An 18,945-nucleotide genomic window follows, 5' to 3' on the forward strand; every position below is an offset into this window, starting at 1 on the left:
CACCCCTTAAGATTATCTTTTTTTTTTCTTTGCTCTGCTGTAGATCTATGTATGTTAAATAAAACATAATACAAAACTGAATCAGATATTTGATTTTTTACGAAAAACCAGTCTGGAACTAAATTAAAAGACAAGCTGACATCTGGGATCAGCTTTCAGAAGCTTTGAAAATTGTTAATCGACCTTATGTCACATGCCATTTAGGCTCAGCATCCTAGAAAGCCTTTGACTATGGTTTGAATCATGCCGAAAACACATTATGAATCAACTGGAGTAATGGGGCATTTCAATAATAAAAGACATAATGTTGAACTGGAGCAATGAGAAGTAAGACAGGGGAGAACTGAGAAATGTCAGGAAGAGTTTTCAACACCTTTAAAAACAAAGCTCACCTGCCAGAAATAAAGCCATCAAGGGACATGAAGAGGGAAGTGACTACAGCAAAAGAAAATTTCCAGAAGGTCCTTGAAGTAGTAGAGAAATGCCAGGGGTGGCAGGCAGTTGCCTGGAGGAGTGAAAAGGCTGCTTTCCAAATGAAGTCAAGAGGGCTTAATAGGATGGTTAAAAAGACACATTCCACTTTAAGTAAAAAAAAGAAAAAAAGTTCCACATGGGATTCAGACAGTCTGAAATGTTAACCTCATCATTAATCTTCCTACAGCACTCATTTTTGTGTTCACATACATCCCAAAGAGAGTCTCTCAGAAAAGGGTTGTACAATGGTGATAGCACATATCCCTTCTGGGAAATAGCAAAAGACTCAAAATTATTGTGCAGCTCAGCAATGCCACCACAATTATGGGAAACTGCATGCTATTTTACTCTAATCACACTTTTTTGCACGTCTTTCAGCAACATGTTGTGTTACTGCCTTATGTAGAACACTCCAGGATGTGACAATACATCAGATAGCAAAATTGTATCTTGTAAATAATGCGTCATTATAATGATACTGATAGTCTACTAGTGCTGGCTTGCCAAGACCTCATTGAGGGAAGCTGTGTGAGAACAGAAAACTTACCTTTTAATGGGCAAAATCCGTATCGCTGGTCTGTGTCATAGTCTGCAGTTGTTCCACACCAGAGCCAGCCATCTGACCTGCCAGCATCTGTGCACTCAGAGTACCACTGCTTATTGTACATGAAAGGGAATACACAGGGCGCCCCAAAAGCATTTCCTAGCAATGTAAAGGTCTCTAAGAAAACAACAAAAACAGTATGGAAAACAATAACAAATTCATGTAAACTGTGAAAAATGTGAAGTCTGTGCTAATGAGTGAATTGTACTTTGAAGTGCCTTCCACGTTATCTCTCTCATTACCATAGCAAAACGCATTTCAGTGGCTTTTCAAACTTAAGTTGCTGAAATATTTTGTAGAGCAGTGTCATTATGATATAAAGCAATAGTTCATAGCTGAGGTCTACAACCAGATTTTTGTTCTAATGCAGATGCTTTCAAGATCTATTAATAAAGCCCCACAGGTCTACCCTAAGATACTACTATTTTAAACAATTTTAAGATTTGTGTAATATGTGCAATAGGAGGAACTAATATTTAGATGTCCTACTTGTTGACAAAAGTAAACATCATGTTAGACAACCCTTCTCTATACTGTTATTGCAGTGACCATTTAAGTATTTCACACACAGTAGAGCAGCTCCCACAAGCAAGGCTGAAGGATTAATACTGCAACTATCCTAAAGAATAGTTTTCAGAACATTTGTTTTGGATGTGCAAAAGCCTTTTGGAACAATCAGACTCCAGCTAATTACAAAGGATAACTGCATCAGTAATAATAATTATGCTGTGATTATCCTCAACTGATGAATTAGAAAAGCCACACTTCCTCCACCTACACTGTTATTTCCAGCCCTCTCCCAGCTCACCCACATTGTCTTTTACTTGAAGATGTAATTTTGTCTCTGTGTTGCTGTATACAGTAGTCCTCGTTATTTATACTCTCTATTAACAGTGTACTTACCTTGCATGGTGAGTAATAGTTACTTTAGAGAGTACCTACGATAGCCATAAATATGAAAGCAAGTTCAAGGCTAATGCCCTGAGTACCCAGATTTTCGAAACTCTGATGGTCACTGAAAGAATCAGAATATTCAAAAACTCAAAACTCTCAAACCCTCACAAAAAATAGTGCAAAGGGTGAAAGAATCAGTTTTATGTTATACCTTCATATCCATGGGAACATAAAACATCTGTAGTTCCGTAGATTTTCCAATTATTCTTTGCACTCAGCCCCTTCTTTAGCATAACATTATCATGTTCTCCATTGCCCGGACTGAAAAACAAATCTTCTCCTTGGATTGCAAGAAGGCTTTCATTTCTGCAGTCCCACCACTGAAGCTCACTTATTTGGTTACATGGATACAGGGTGATCGCAGCCTGATCTTCCTTTGAAAGCACGCCTAAGCACAGGTTGAGTTTCACGCTCATAAGCTGGTGATCGGTGACCCACCTGAATTTTTGTGATTCATTGTCTTGATGGCAAGTAGCCGTTCTAACTGACTGTGCAATAGAAGCCTGAAGGCAGAGCTTGCTTGCTTTATTGTAAATTAAAAATATTTCAATATCTGTGAAATGAAATAATGCAAAATATATTGTTGGTATGTAATATACGTATAGTGTATATAAGACACATGGTTCTACTTCACATAAATGAATAGGATTCAGATACAACTATGATGTTTTTTAATAGAGTCAAGAACAATGTCAATTTTATCAATCAAAAAACAATCAGGTAGGCAATAGGCTATGTCCTTTATGTGTGATCATATGTGGATTGGTGGCATCCAGTAGCATCAGCAGAGCTAAGCACAGCTTACTGAATTGATTTATATTAGTCATGTGAACTCCCTCAACCTCACTGTTATCACTATTACCCTGTTTCCCGTGTGTCTTCAGGTGCATGACCTTGTAGATCTCTCAAATCTGAAATTTTCTGACCCTGCAAGATCTTAAAGGTCTCCTGGTGGGTCACAGTCATTTTTGCTAAGCCAATTGTCTTCCCCCTCCTAAATCCAGATTTCCCTTTCTTTTCACTGTATAAATCTGGGTGAACAACTCTGAACCTCATAGAGGGTACCCTGGGCTCATTGGCCTTGCTGACCTACAAGACCTGCAGCATCTACTAAGAACCATATTGATGTAAAACTAGGTATGACACCGAGAAAGAAGCAACGACTGGATAATTGTGCCATTCGACCACCACTTGGAAAGGTCTATGGAAGTTAAAAGGTCCACCTGTAACAGCAATTGAATCCCTAGAACTCCACTTCATTTCTTGGATTAAGTTTACTGCAATGTAAAGTAGAAACAGCCGAGCTATTTTGAGTCCTAAAAGCTTTTCAGTGGAAAAAGCGAGCCACGCACACAAATTTGCTCTGCCGCTTTATGGCATTTTTTGTGACCCAGCTGGTTCTATTTCCCTTGAAAGTTTGTGGGATTCATAACCTATTTTGATGCCCAACATATTTTTATGGATGTCATCACTGGATGTCATATATAATACAAATGCAGAAAAAAACCCAAGAAATTTCATAGAAAGTCTGAAAAATTTTGAAATCAATTTAATCAGTAATATACAGTGCACTGAAAAAAACTATTCTGTCCCTGCAGTGATACCGTGAGCAACTAAAAACCCAGAAACTCTGAGACGAGCCATAATAAACAGTTCAACTCAATAATTACACAGCTGAAAGGATTTACCCTTAAACATACAGGTCTTCAAAGGCCAACTATTTAACATCTACTGTAGAAGTGCAACTAAACAGAGGTCAATAATATTATTAGTGCAATTCTGCAATAACTTTCCCAAACCTAACCCAACGTTACTTCATATAAAGTTTGCTTCATCCACCCAGTCAATGCCAGTGAATTCAGCATCTGTTCAAAACAGCAAGAACAGAATGAAAATAATTCTTTTCTGTAATCACTTAGTCTCTCTGGATAGCACAACCATCATCTGTGAACGTCTTAACATCCCTCAAATAATTCCATATTTTACCACCCCTCAGGTTTTCCTGCCTGATTTTGGTAACCATAACCCAGACACCAAAAGCTCAAAAATCAGAACGCAGAAGTAAAAAATAAAAAAAAAATTTTAAACATCTTATGATTTTGTTAGTTCTGATTTTCTGGGGTTTCTGAAATAATAATACCACTCGAAATCTATATGAATAAAACCATTAAGAATTCAGTCTTTGCTTCCTCCTCTACCCATTTCCCTCTTCTGCTAGATCCTGTCCTTGCCTGTTGCCTTCCTTTAAGAGATTCCCCATCTTTACGTCCCAAACTAATAATGTATAGTCAGGCACTGCCACAGAATCATAAAGCTATGTCAAATGCCATGACACATGGAAGTACTTTCACACACAGCTTTACAGCAGAGAAGCAGGAGACACTTACCCGCCAGCTGCAAAGTACCATGAACAAAAGAAAGGACAAGCAAGAGCCTGGAGGGTGTCATTGTAAATGCTTCATTCTTTGCTTCCTTTCACCAAAAGCCAAGTGGTGAGAGTTGCAGTCAATGAAGACCCTCAGAAGAGAGGACAGCGACTGGCCCTCCTCAGTTTCAAACACTGGATGGTTGGATAGAAAGCTCTGAGTGCTAAATAAGGAAATATTCTGTCACATGTCATATTTTAAAATAACAGGACTACGCAACACAAAATTTTCCTTTGCAAACAAATGACTTTTAACTGAGGGCAAACTGTGCTGCCCGAGAAAGGCAAGTGATACGCAGATTATATTTCAATACTTTGCTATTCTCAAGAAGTGTCTGGGGAACTCATGGGATCAAACTGCAGCAAGACATCAAAGACAGAAACTCCACCTCAGCTTTCGAATCTCACCCCTTAATTACACGGTGAGATAACATCATCAGAAAAACATGTCAGTCTCTTGTTTTCATGTATGAGATGAGAAAAGAGTGAATTTTAGAGGAGCTGGATTTCAGTGGAATTCACTATGCAGGACACTACATTCCTTTTCTCCTAAATGAGCTTGCCCTTCTCCTGCTGAACTTCATTTCTGTCTAAATGCAACTAGAAGACCAACACTCAAAGCTACCTGGAAAATGGCTCATTTTTAAAAGCAGTACCGTTTATCTTGTGAAGTAGGTAAATCTTGTCAGATAATGGTCCCAAGTGCCAGCCACAATTTCATGAAAAGCTATGTGTCTCTCCTTACCCAGATCACAGAGCAAGCACTCAGAAGTTTCGTATATTGGTAAACATACAGGTGGAACTCCAACAGAAATAGCAGTTATCTCCAGACACATATAGATTGTCCCCGTAACTGCATAAAGCCCTGACTTCATCATAGAATACTTTTACCATATAAATATTGTGTTGTTCAGAAAAACTGCTAAATGGAATAATGCATCTGTGATGTGAAAATATTACTTGAAGTGCAATAACAGATTTGTTCAGAACTTGCAATGCAAACGTGATAGCAAGGAAATTTGGCTTCACCTCCTGTTTATTGCCAAGATGACAGAATTTCCTAAATACAGGATTTGTTCCTACTTGGCTGCTCAGCAGAAAGAGAAAGTAAAAAGAGGATTAGCTCCGCAAGAATGTTTACAAGATTAAAATAAAAAGCAGAAATTGAATTATGACATGAGAAATTACAAGGAACTGCTAGGCACAGATGTTAGGAAATTAAGGACAAAGTCAGCGCAATTTGCTTTTTCAGATGTTGACAAAATATGCAGGCGAAGACTATGAAGTTAACAGCTTTTTCTTGAACAGGCATTTCACAGAATCACAGAAACACAGAATGGTTTCGCAGAATCACAGAATGATAGAGGTTGGAAGGGACCTCTGGAAATCATCTAGTCCAACACCCCTGCTTAAGCAGGGACACCTAGAGCACATTGCCCAGGATCACATCCAGGCAGGTTTTGAATATCTCCAGGGAAGGAGACTCCACTACCTCTCTGGGCAACCTCCTCCAGGCCTCAGTCACCCTCACAGTGGAGAAGTTTTTCCTCAGGTTCAGATGGAACTTCCTGTGCTTCCGTTTGTGCCCGTTGCCTCTCATCCTGTCACTGGGCACCACGGAGAAGAGTCGGACCCCATCCTCTCAACACCCTCCCTTCAGACATTTGGACACATTGAGGAGATCCCCTCTCAGTCTTCTCTTCTCCAGGCTGAACAGGCCCAGCTCTCTTAGCCTTTCTTCTTGGGAGACACGCTGCAGGCGTTTTATCGTCTTCGTAGCCCTCCGCTGGACTCTCCCCAGGAGCTCCATGTCTCTCTTGCACTGGGGAGCCCAGAACTGGACACAGTACTTACTCCAGGGGAGGCCTCCCCAGGGCTGAGTAGAGGGGGACGATCACCTCCCTCGACTTGCTGGCAACACTCTGCCTAATGCAGCCCAGGATCCCCTTGGCCTTCTTGGCCACACGGGCACACTGCTGGCTCATGCTTAACTTGTTGTCCACCAGCACTCCCAGGTCCTTCTCTGCGGAGCTGCTTTCCAGCAGGTCAACCCCCGGCCTGTACTGGTGCAATGGGGTTATGCCTCCCTAGGGGCAGGACCCTGCACTTGCCTTTGTGAACTTCGTGAGGTTCGTCTCTGCCCATCTCTCCGGCTTGTCCAGGTCCCCCTGAATGGCAGCACAACCCTCTGGTGTATCAGCCCCTCCCCCCAGTTTAGTATCGTCAGCAAACTTGCTGAGGGTGCACTCTGTGCCTTCATGCAGGTCACTGATGAATAAGTTGAACAAGACTGGACCCGGGACTGACCCCTGGGGGACACGGCTAGCTACAGGCCTCCAACTAGACTCTGCGCCACTGACCACAGTCCTCTGAGCTCGGCCATCCAGCCAGTTCTCAATCCACCTCACCATCCTCTCATCCAGCCCGCACTTCCTGAGCTTGCCAATGAGGATGATGGGAGATGGTGTCAAAAGCTTTGCTGAAGTCAGGGTAGACAACATCCACTGCTCTCCCCTCATCTACCCAGCCAGTCACTCCGTCATAGAAGGCTATCAGGTTGGTCAAGCATGACTTTCCCTTTGGTGAATCCGTGCTGACTACTCCTGACCACCTTCTTGTCCTCCGCATGCTTAGAGATGTCACCCAGGATGAGCTAGCTGTTCCATCACCTTTTGAGGGATGGAGGTGAGGCTGACAGGCCCGTAGTTGCCTGGCTCCTCCTTCTTGCCCTTTTGGAAGACTGGGGTGACGCTGGCTTTCTTCCAGTCCTCAGGCACGTCTCCTGCTCTCCAGAACCTTTCCAAGATGATGCAGAGTGGCCTAGCAATAACATCCGCCAGCTCCCTCAGCACTCGGGGGTGCATCCCATTGGGGCCCATGGATTTGTGGATGTCAAGTTTGGACAAAAGATCTCTAACCTGATCCTCCTCCACCAAGGGAGAGTCTTCCTTTCTCCAGCCTTCCTCTCTTGTCCCCAGGGTCAGGAACTCCTGAGGACTGGCCTTAGCAGTCAAGACTGAAGCAAAGGCGGCATTCAGCGACTCTGCCTTCTCTGTATCCTTCGTCACCAGGGCACCCGCCCCATTCAGCAGCCAGCCCCCATTTTCCCTAGTCTTCCTTTTGCTATTGATGCATTTGAGGAAGCCCTTCTTGTTGTCCTTGACATGCGTTGCCAGATTTAATTCCAAATGGGCCTTAGCCTTTCTTGTTGCATCCCTGCACACTCTGACAACGTCCCTGTATTCCTCCCAAGTGGCCTGTCCCCTTTTCCACGTTCTGTAGGCTTCCTTCTTCTGCTGCAGTTTTGCCAGGAGTTCCTTGCTCATCCATGCAGGTCTCCTGCCCGCTTTGCTGGACTTCTTACTCAGAGGGATTCACCCATCTTGAGCCTGGAGGAGGTGATGCTGGAATAGTAACCAACTCTCCGAGACCCCCTTCCTTCTAGGGCCCTACCCCATGAGATTCCTCCAAGTATGTCCCTGAAGAAACCAAAGTTAGCTCTCCTGAAGTCCAGGGTTGCAATCCTACTCATTGCCCTGCTCCCTCCTCGTAGGATCCTGAACTCCACCACCTCATGGTCACTGCAGCCAAGGCTGCCCCCAACCTTCACCTCTCCAACTAGACCTTCTTTGTTTGTTAGTACAAGGTCTAGCAGCGCACCTCTCCTTGTTGGCATCTCCACCACCTGTGTCAAGAATCTATCCTCAATGCTCTGCAGGAACCTCCTAGACTGTTTGTGCCTCGCTGTGCTCTCTTCCCAGCAGATGTCAGGGTGGTTGAAGTCCCCCATGAGAACTAGGGCCTGTGGTTGTGAGGCTACTTCCAGCTGTCTGTAGAAGGCCTCATCGACGTCCTCTTCCTGATCAGGTGGCCTTTAGTAAACCCCCACCACCGTGTCACCCAGGTTAGCCTGCCCTTTAATCCTTACCCGTAGGCTCTCAACTTGCTCTTCATCCACCCCGAGGCAGAGCTCCACACATTCTAGTTGCTCCCTCACATAAAGAGCAACTCCACCACCTCGCCTTCCTGGCCTGTCTTTCCTAAAAAGCACATAGCTGTCCAGGACAGCATTCCAGTCGTGTGAGCTCTCCCACCGTGTCTCTGTAACTGCAACGAGATCATGGCCCTGTGACTGCACACAGATCTCTAATTCTTCCTGCTTATTCCCTATGCTGCGTGCATTGGCGTACAGGCATTTCAGAGAGCCAGTCAAGCATGCAAGCTTCCCAGGAGAGGTGCAAGAGGATCCTCCATATCCGTGTCCCATGCTGTCTCCCCTGGCTGCATGTGCTTGCTGGAGACATCCTGACTTGAGTGGTGAGAACATCTCTAGAACATCTTTTTGCCCACATCTTACCTGAAAAGAGCAAAAATTTTCTTCAGCCTAAACTACGCGTTTGGCATTTCTCACACCGACAGCATTTCCATCATGGCATATGGCCTGTTTATATATGAGAAACATTACCATTTATAGTATCAGGAGTTTTAGAAATTTTGTTTTATTCTGGAGCTGGTACAACAAGATGCCAAAATGATTCCACTTTCTTCTTTTTTGGACACTGTGCAATATTAAAACATCTGAAGGAAATGGTCCCTTTATTTTGCTTCCTCCTCGAACCACGTCAGAGCCAGACATAGTCTGGCAGTAAAACAAGTGTTGGTTCTTGAAGAGAAAACAAATATTTCACAGAAATCCCTTTGTCCAGATTGCAGGCTGATTTTAGGGCTAAAAAGCTTGCCCCAGCCGGGCACTTGGGCACCTGGCAGCCTTGGGGCTGGTCACACCACAGGAGACATGGCGCCCCAGCATGGGTGCAGCTGGCTGCTGGGGAGCTGCCTCCTGCAAAGAGACGCACGTGGCCAGTCCTGATCTAGAAGGTTAGGAGCTGAGCTAAAGTCTTAATGTCAGTCCCTGGCATTAATTTTGTCTCTGTCACTGCACATTCAGAGTGGCTGCAGGGTTAGTTTCTAGACATATGCCCTAGATACTAAACCCATGCAGAGATTCCTCTTAATAGTGTACACGCTGACTTGCTAAGGATTCCCTTGGAAATCCCACTGTGTTCACTATACTTTAACTCACTCAAAGATTACCAGAAAAAGAGCAGCTCAATATGAATAGTGCCCTGTACATCAGCATACTTGATAAGTCTCAGTGAATAACAGGAGGGAGCTAACATGCGACAACAGATTTGTAGCAGATTATCTGTTAAATGCTGTGGCCTCTGAGGGGTTCATGGAGAGCTACAGTGATGTAAAAGGATACATATGTTGAGTCCTTCAAGCACATGGGAACTCTTCAAAAGTAAAGGTCCTTCGGGGTCCATGTGCTGGGAAGAGCAATTGGCAGTGGGGTAACGCTCCCCACACGCTCGGCCACAGTGGTGGAGAGCAGCTGTGGCATTTCTGCATTGACAGTCCACCCCATCCCTCGGGGACTGGCTGCATGGGCTTGCTCACATAGATTCCAGGATTAACTTGTCCCCCTGTGCCAAATCCTGAGCAGTTAGCTCAAAAAGTTGTATATTTCAATACAGAGCCTGGTCATATTCTAGTGAGGGGCACAGGTACCGTCTGACATCCATCCTAACACTTTTCATTCAGGCTGATAAAGGCATCAGTTTAAAGCTGGTCTATTTAGCAGCAGTTGAAACAATAAAAGCCACCAAGATCGCTAAATATACAGGTCAAAACAAGAACTCACTGACAGAAACATGGACTTCCATGGACTGAAAATACAGTGACTATGGCAATCTTTGGTCAACTTTTATATGTTTCTGGTGAAAGCAATCACAAAGCAAAGAGAAGTCAAGCAGAAAGGCAACACCATCATGAACTTCACCCTGAAAGGGAGAACAGAAAGATTTCCTGGAGAATTACAGGTGTGGACATTTCTGAGGAAGGAATTTATCTACAGTTTCTAAAGAATTAGGATTTGTATGCATTCCTTGGAAATAAGTGGTATTGCATAAATAAGTAGCTACCAAAGAGCCCCAAAAGAGCATAATTATAATGTCTTCACATCTTAAGGACATTTTGCACTGACAGAGACTACATGTGTGGGCATTGCAAGGATAGGAGTGTTTTAAAAAGCACTTTTAGCAACAAACAAATGTAAATGAAACTTTAAGTGAAAAAACGTCTCCCAAATAGGGAGTTATAAGATGAATCTTCACTGTTTAGCAAGGGTACTCACTAAAAGTCTGCACTTTATTATTATCCATAATAGGAAGTATCAAATTAACTAAATGAAAAATTGTAAATGTTAACAAGATCTTTTTGGTAATGAAAAGTCAATTGTACGATAATTGGCTTATACTGTCTACAAAAATGATGTGAATATTTCTGATAGGATGAGTAATTTGTTTCATATGTTCTAGCCTGTATCATGTTAGGAGAAATACAATGCAATTAGTAATAAAAATCAACCATAATGTTTTGGCATCTAGAACTTATTATAAATTAAGAAAAAGTTGTAAGTTCTATACACTAGAACAAAAAGGAAAACACAACCCAAAGAAAGTAAAGCTCCATAATTTAGTCGGAAATGATTAGTGAGAATGAATGATGCAAAGAAGGCAGAAATACACTAAGTTTTTATTTTTTTAATCCTCACAAAAAAGTTAATTGTGATAGAATTTTAATGCGGCTAGCTACTTTGAGGAAGAACAGAAACTAGAACAAGGAAAGGATACATGTTGAAATTAAATCAGCTTTGTCTTATGTGCTTATAGGCATAATGGAGGACTGAAATTTTTCATGTGCTGACTGTAAATCATTAATCTCCAAAAAATTATGCAAGATATATAAGGTCTTAGAATACTAGAGAAGAGAGTTACATGTGTCTCAGTCAGATTTGACAACAAATGAAATATATTTTAAGAGGGGGAAAATGAGGATTGGCCTAACTTCAATAAAAATATTGTGAGAAATATCATGGGATTTTGGCTAATATGATGAGAAGTTCCTTAATTACCTGCTTAGCTAATAGGCTTATTTCTTTAGCAGTCACCAGAAAGTTATCAGACTTAACATACATTTTATGCTTGCACAGTAAGAATAAACAAGGCATAAATGTGAAACTCTTTATTGCTCAGTTCAATAAAAACATTTTACTAAAGTAAGAATTTTAACAATTTCTTATTCTTCTTACAACTCTTAGGTTTGGCAGTTAAATAACAGATATCACTGAGCTCATCTGTGGGCGAGTGGAGGAAACATGTTTCAGAGCAAAAAGTTCCTTTATCTGATAGAATCATCTAGTTTATATATTCCTTCTATATAGGTGGGTGGATATATATACAGCGTATGGTGACATACCCCATAATATGCTTTGAGTAACACATTCTATTGATTGAGAAGCACCTTTACACCTTCAGCAGTAACAATAGCATAAAGGCAGCTGCTGGACCCTTATCAGAGCCTCACTTCTTGAAGCGTGCAGTATCAGTGCAGCCTGATTTCATAAACAATTTGTAAGGACACCTGAGGCTTGAACATCATTATGCCTTGCCTAAACATACTCCAAATTAACATATCAGTGCATGACATCATTACATTTATTATTCCAACTACAAAACTATATGTGGTCTTCTGTATCACGGGTCTCACCCTTACCTCTGCCGTGCAAACTAAAAACTCTCTTTACTATCTGCGCCTCTTAGGAATCTAAGCATTTTATTCTTTTAACAAAGAGCTTTCAGTAGGGGGAGAAGACTTTTCAAGTACCAATAACCTCAAACTTATTTATTTTTCTCCTTTAAAGTGGTGCCATAATCCCAGAAAGATACAGAAGAATTACATGAGCTCTGAGGAGATGCTAGCAGAACTTATTCCAAAGGAGGGAAGACTGGAGCAGGACATGATAACATCTGCAAAGATTTAAAATGTTCCTAAATGGAGGAAGCTCATAAATTATTCTACATATCCACTAGGGAAAGGATAAGAAATATGGGAAGAGAAACAATGGAATCTTTTTAGCAAGGGAGAATTAGGTTTGATATCAGGAAAAAATTTCTTGATAGCAGAGTTAAGTACTTGGACAGATTATACAATGAGAGAGTTTTTTAAAAGCAAAATAGGAAAGCACTTGTCAGAAATCAACCAGACTCACTCGTCTCTCCTTCACCAGTGGACAGTCCTCAGGGTTTTCCAGTTTACTTTCCTAACACTGCTTGCAACTGTGCTGTTCCTTACACAGCACACTTCGCTACAGCTACTTTCTTTGTTGCAATTCATAAAAAATACTTTGACTTAACAACATCTGACTGCACCTCCCCTTCAGTCCTCCTGCAATATTCCCACCTTCCCCTCTGTGCCCTCTACCCAATATCCCTTATCTGCCTGCTTGTCTCTTCCAACTTCCAACCACAATACTCAAAACTGAGAAATATTTTCCAGGTTTCAATTCAACACTCATATAGGCTTGTTCATCCTTACAAAAAGAAAAATAATTTTAACTTGGATTTACAATCCTAAACTGATGTATTTATGCTAACTTTGATTCACGATTCTTCTTTGGAACCAGTCTTGTCACCCATTTTAGGTGTCCATCACAGACCAAGACTTTCATCTTGCCTGTTCTGTTTGCTGCTCTGGGAGATCCCCACGTACTGATGCGCGGTTCGGTACAGGCTGCTTGAGGCGCCCGCGTGGCACGGGGACAAGTGCAGTGGCAGGATGAGTGACTGTGACCAAGAAGCTGCCCATAGCCAGCGCAGGCCCATCCATTGTGGTTGCCCTGCAGTTGCTTTTCCAGCCCCTGAGACACCAAGACTGCTTCAGCTTGGGGAAAAGTTTGGGTCTGTAATTCCTCAGCCCAGTCACAGCTGAAGGGGCACAGGCTCAATTGAAAATGTGGGTGAACTTGGTGAAAAATAAAACCACACTTGCCACGCTTTGCAACACGAGTGAGAGAAAAGCAAAGGGTTTTCTTCAAGGAGAGGAGAGATTCCAGGCTGGGCTCACTGACAACTCAGGTCAGCCTACCTGGCACCCACATGGCCTCTCTGCTGCTTCGCGCCTGGCTGTGCTGTCCTGCCAGCCTCCTGAGCAGTCCCATCCCCTGGGAGCGTTTGAACCTCAGTATTCTGGCTGATGTGCAAGAAGGTGATGTATGCTTTCTGACTACTGATTTAGAGATACCCTCATCAACCTTTTGTAATAGCCTTTAACTGCTTCTCATTACCAGGACCTCAGCAATCATTGTAACTAATCAGCATTCATCTTTGGACTATTGTTTCAATATATGGTTTCTATAACAAAAAAAATAGCTGATCCAGCTGTGCTTCCTAGATACCAGTGTACAGTTACAAAAATAACTGGAAAAATTCCTATTCTTTGTATTATCTCTATGATGAGTCATTGTTTTCTTCCTTTGCTTTATCAGTGTTTCCTTCCTTATAAAAAGAAAAAATATCACTTTCTAGAAAAAAATGCTTCAGAATATTTACCATGGGTAGTACTTTAATATTCTACACATTTTTAATCCTTTTCTTTATGTTAATTGTCTACAATATCTAAGCGCAGCAGTTGAATATTTAAGAGAAACTTCCTGAAACAGGAAGATTGGCAGAGAAGTCACATTTAAGATTACTTCCTTTTCCACTCCCTGTGGACTGGTGGGGCTCAGAACATCATTTTATACATGGATAACAAGGATATGTGACACTTTTGAAAAAGCCATAATGCCAGCTCCACAAAACTAGAATAATGCCAGGTAGACCAGTAGGATGAGCAACACCAGCTGGTGATGGTGGTGATGGTGATGAATCCAGCTGGTTCATGGTCTGACCTATCTGTTAGTCTTCTATGGGGGTGAGAGATTTGTAGTTACTGAATTTTCTTTACACTGACCTGCACGAATGACAATGAAGCTCCTCCCCTACTCACACACCTGCCAATTACAATTGCATCAAACATTTTTTGAAAGAGGAAGGAAATTTCATAACTAACAGCACAGAGGGAGATAGAGCAGACATTCACAAGGACAGCTACCAAAGGAATCCTTTAACTACAAAACTGTAATAAGGTCTGTGCAGCTGAGTTTCTTTTTTTCTGAGTAGTTGCACATAGGAGTTCCTATAGAGTAAAAGGACCTCTGTGAGTTGCTCTAAAGACTTATTTTAGTCTCAAATATTTTCTAGATTTCTTTGTTATGAAGGTCATCTAAATCAATCACAGCTCTTCCAGACATAGTCTGAGCATTTTAATCTCATTGTAAAGCAATTTGTTCTTCTTTTGTTTCTTTTGGGGGGGGGGGGTTTGAACTTATAACTCTACAGGAGCAGGAGTTGATTTGCCTAAGACTCAGTCACCAGCCCAATATTCCTGCTTCTCAGAACTGTTTAATCCTGAAGCTACTGCCTTGCTTTGCCTGTATTCCTGAGCATGCAGCTTGGGTCATCCCTCTTTGTGCAAAACTGCCTGTTCTGGAGGGACAGGCACCTAAGTCTTGCCTGAAGCAATCCATGTTTAGGCAGCCATACAACTGAGCTCCACTAAAGAGCCTGAAAAGAGCTACTGGACTAATGGTTACTGTTGGGATTTATGGCTCTGTCCTTGTAGGAAAGTTTTGTTGCTTCACTGGTACAGCGCTGGCTTAATGCAAACCACATGTGCTGCAGAGAGTTGGGGCCGGGTCCCCCAGCTCTGCTTTATGCCACCCACAGGCCATGAGCACTCAGACAGACCTCCCTGTTGCCTCTTCTTTTTCTGTCTCATGTACTCCTTGTTGCACAGACACAAAAAGAGGGATAGAGAGCATCCTCACCCAAGGCAAGCCAGGCATAGCATTCAGCGAACTCTTGGAAGAGGTGTAGATTCAACTCCTTTTACCCGCTGCTGGTCTTCACAAACACTTCAACACAATCTACAACCTGGCATTACGTAACAGTGTTAAATGGCAAATCAGCAGACTAGATCCCAAAATGCTGAAGACATCTAGTGCTTTCTGCAGTGTCCCTGCCTTCTCAGGGAGGAGGCAAACACCTAGCAAAAAGGGACTGAGCTGTTTTCAGGTGACCTAAGGGAAATGGGAGGAGAGAGAGAAGCAGGAAAATGGGCCTGTTCGCTAGTAAATAGAAGATAACAAGACAGCAAGGACCATAGTCAAGCCCTAAGGAAAGAGTAGTCATTAACAGTTTATGCTGAACTGGAAGGTGCACTAAATGCAGAAGGAGATAAAAACCAGTGCCCCAGGCATGCCTGCCTGCTCATTGTGATACTCTGTGGCTGGTCGGGGAGCCAAGCTTCACACATCTGCAGTCTGGATAAGGACACCCCTCAGTGGTAAGTGGAAATGCTGCAGCCCTTCAGGGTGGCAGCTCTCCTGGGAGCATCGCTTCTTGTATTCTTATACGATACAGACAGCACCCTGGGGCCAGCAGTCCAAGATGCCCGGCATAGGCTTGCTCCCATCTGAAAGCCACCCCCTTGTGCCTGAGTTAATCTGCTTTAAAAGCAACAAGGATGCCAGTGAGCCGTGTCTTGGCTCTGGCTGTGCGTCCATGGGCAGAAGGGGCTGGTATGTCCAAGCCTGGTCTGGTAGGCAGACCCGAAGTTAAACCAAAGTGGCACTGACTTTCCCGATCACAAAATCAAGAGCAGACAATGACTTAAATGAACAGACAGCTTTGCCAGAAACTCAGGAAAAATTATAAGAATATTATGTTAAAGAATTAATTTCTTTCACCACTATCTCTGGGAATTCACTGTACTGCATAGGACTTTTCCATGGCTTTACCAGTAGTATCAGATCATTAACTCTGTTATCTACAGAAAAATTCATGAAATAAACTGGCTAGGCTAGATACAATGCCAAATTTCTGGCATTTTAATCTTTATCAGTAACTGTATTTGTTCCTCACATTGGCATGGATATGACTGTTTCATTTCTGCTATTATTATATATAAAAACATGATAGCTATATTCAAAAGTATTTAGAAGAGGCCTAATGTTGCGCTTTCCGAGCAGTTATATTTCCTCCTGAAGCCCAAAAACTAGGGGCACAGAGGACAGCAGGAAGCATCCACTCTTTGAAAGTTGAATGCAGAATAAACTTCATGAAGAACCTGCATTAGCTGGCTTGTGGAATGAAACGGAAAAATCTGGGGAAGATTCCTGTGCAAGGAAAGAGTAGTCAAAGAAAGTTTCCCTTAATGAAAGTAATAATAAAGCATAATACTTATGCATAACTACCAACTGTCTTCATGGAAAGGTGTAAATCAAGGTTTTAGTTCTTTAAAGTGAAGTTAAACTCTGAACTAAACTAAAATAGTCCACCATCACACTACTTACAACAATATAAATATGTTTTCTTGCAGAGCTAACTTTGGTTTCTTCAGGGACATACTTGGAGGAATCTCATGGGGTAGGGCCCTAGAAGGAAGGGGGTCTCGGAGAGTTGGTTACTATTCCAGCATCACCTCCTCCAGGCTCAAGATGGGTGCATCCCTCTGAGTAAGAAGTCCAGCAAAGCGGGCAGGAGACCTGCATGGATGAGCAAGGAACTCCTGGCAAAACTGCAGCAGAAGAAGGAAGCCTACAGAACGTGGAAAAGGGGACAGGCCACTTGGGAGGAATACAGGGACGTTGTCAGAGTGTGCAGGGATGCAACAAGAAAGGCTAAGGCCCATTTGGAATTAAATCTGGCAACGCATGTCAAGGACAACAAGAAGGGCTTCCTCAAATGCATCAATAGCAAAAGGAAGACTAGGGAAAATGGGGGCTGGCTGCTGAATGGGGCGGGTGCCCTGGTGACGAAGGATACAGAGAAGGCAGAGTCGCTGAATGCCGCCTTTGCTTCAGTCTTGACTGCTAAGGCCAGTCCTCAGGAGTTCCTGACCCTGGGGACAAGAGAGGAAGGCTGGAGAAAGGAAGACTCTCCCTTGGTGGAGGAGGATCAGGTTAGAGATCTTTTGTCCAAACTTGACATCCACAAATCCATGGGCCCCGATGGGATGCACCCCCGAGTGCTGAGGGAGCTGGCGGATGTTATTGCTAGGCCACTCTGCATCATCTTGGAAAGGTTCTGGAGAGCAGGAGACGTGCCTGAGGACTGGAAGAAAGCCAGCGTCACCCCAGTCTTCCAAAAGGGCAAGAAGGAGGAGCCAGGCAACTACGGGCCTGTCAGCCTCACCTCCATCCCTCAAAAGGTGATGGAACAGCTAGCTCATCCTGGGTGACATCTCTAAGCATGCGGAGGACAAGAAGGTGGTCAGGAGTAGTCAGCACGGATTCACCAAAGGGAAATCATGCTTGACCAACCTGATAGCCTTCTATGACGGAGTGACTGGCTGGGTAGATGAGGGGAGAGCAGTGGATGTTGTCTACCCTGACTTCAGCAAAGCTTTTGACACCATCTCCCATCATCCTCATTGGCAAGCTCAGGAAGTGCGGGCTGGATGAGAGGATGGTGAGGTGGATTGAGAACTGGCTGGATGGCCGAGCTCAGAGGACTGTGGTCAGTGGCGCAGAGTCTAGTTGGAGGCCTGTAGCTAGCCGTGTCCCCCAGGGGTCAGTCCCGGGTCCAGTCTTGTTCAACTTATTCATCAGTGACCTGCATGAAGGCACAGAGTGCACCCTCAGCAAGTTTGCTGACGATACTAAACTGGGGGGAGGGGCTGATACACCAGAGGGTTGTGCTGCCATTCAGGGGGACCTGGACAAGCCGGAGAGATGGGCAGAGACGAACCTCACGAAGTTCACAAAGGCAAGTGCAGGGTCCTGCCCCTAGGGAGGCATAACCCCATTGCACCAGTACAGGCCGGGGGTTGACCTGCTGGAAAGCAGCTCCGCAGAGAAGGACCTGGGAGTGCTGGTGGACAACAAGTTAAGCATGAGCCAGCAGTGTGCCCGTGTGGCCAAGAAGGCCAAGGGGATCCTGGGCTGCATTAGGCAGAGTGTTGCCAGCAAGTCGAGGGAGGTGATCGTCCCCCTCTACTCAGCCCTGGGGAGGCCTCCCCTGGAGTAAGTACTGTGTCCAGTTCTGGGCTCCCCAGTGCAAGAGAGACATGGAGCTCCTGGGGAGAGTCCAGCGGAGGGCTACGAAGACGATAAAACGCCTGCAGCGTGTCTCCCAAGAAGAAAGGCTAAGAGAGCTGGGCCTGTTCAGCCTGGAGAAGAGAAGACTGAGAGGGGATCTCCTCAATGTGTCCAAATGTCTGAAGGGAGGGTGTTGAGAGGATGGGGTCCGACTCTTCTCCGTGGTGCCCAGTGACAGGATGAGAGGCAACGGGCACAAACGGAAGCACAGGAAGTTCCATCTGAACCTGAGGAAAAACTTCTCCACTGTGAGGGTGACTGAGGCCTGGAGGAGGTTGCCCAGAGAGGTAGTGGAGTCTCCTTCCCTGGAGATATTCAAAACCTGCCTGGACGTGATCCTGGGCAATGTGTTCTAGGTGTCCCTGCTTAAGCAGGGGTGTTGGACTAGATGATTTCCAGAGGTCCCTTTCAACCTTGGCGATTTTGTGGTTCTGTGAAATATGC

General features: G+C 43.8%; 1 protein-coding gene across 1 annotated transcript in view; it reads right to left on the reverse strand.

Moving 5' to 3' along the window:
- Positions 1–4,570, reverse strand: part of LOC104143280 (macrophage mannose receptor 1) — a 37,087-nt gene extending 32,517 nt beyond the window's left edge. The window contains exons 1-3 of the mRNA XM_068934636.1: positions 4,420–4,570; positions 2,184–2,585; positions 1,022–1,195 (exon numbers count right to left, since the gene is read on the reverse strand). Coding sequence (XP_068790737.1) covers positions 1,022–1,195; positions 2,184–2,585; positions 4,420–4,480 — 637 coding nt within the window. The 5' untranslated portion in view covers positions 4,481–4,570. The remainder of the gene's footprint in view (positions 1–1,021; positions 1,196–2,183; positions 2,586–4,419) is intronic.
- Positions 4,571–18,945: the final 14,375 nt, after the last annotated feature.

This window comes from Struthio camelus, chromosome 2, assembly GCF_040807025.1.
Source record: "Struthio camelus isolate bStrCam1 chromosome 2, bStrCam1.hap1, whole genome shotgun sequence".
NCBI classification, from domain to species: Eukaryota; Metazoa; Chordata; class Aves; order Struthioniformes; family Struthionidae; genus Struthio; species Struthio camelus.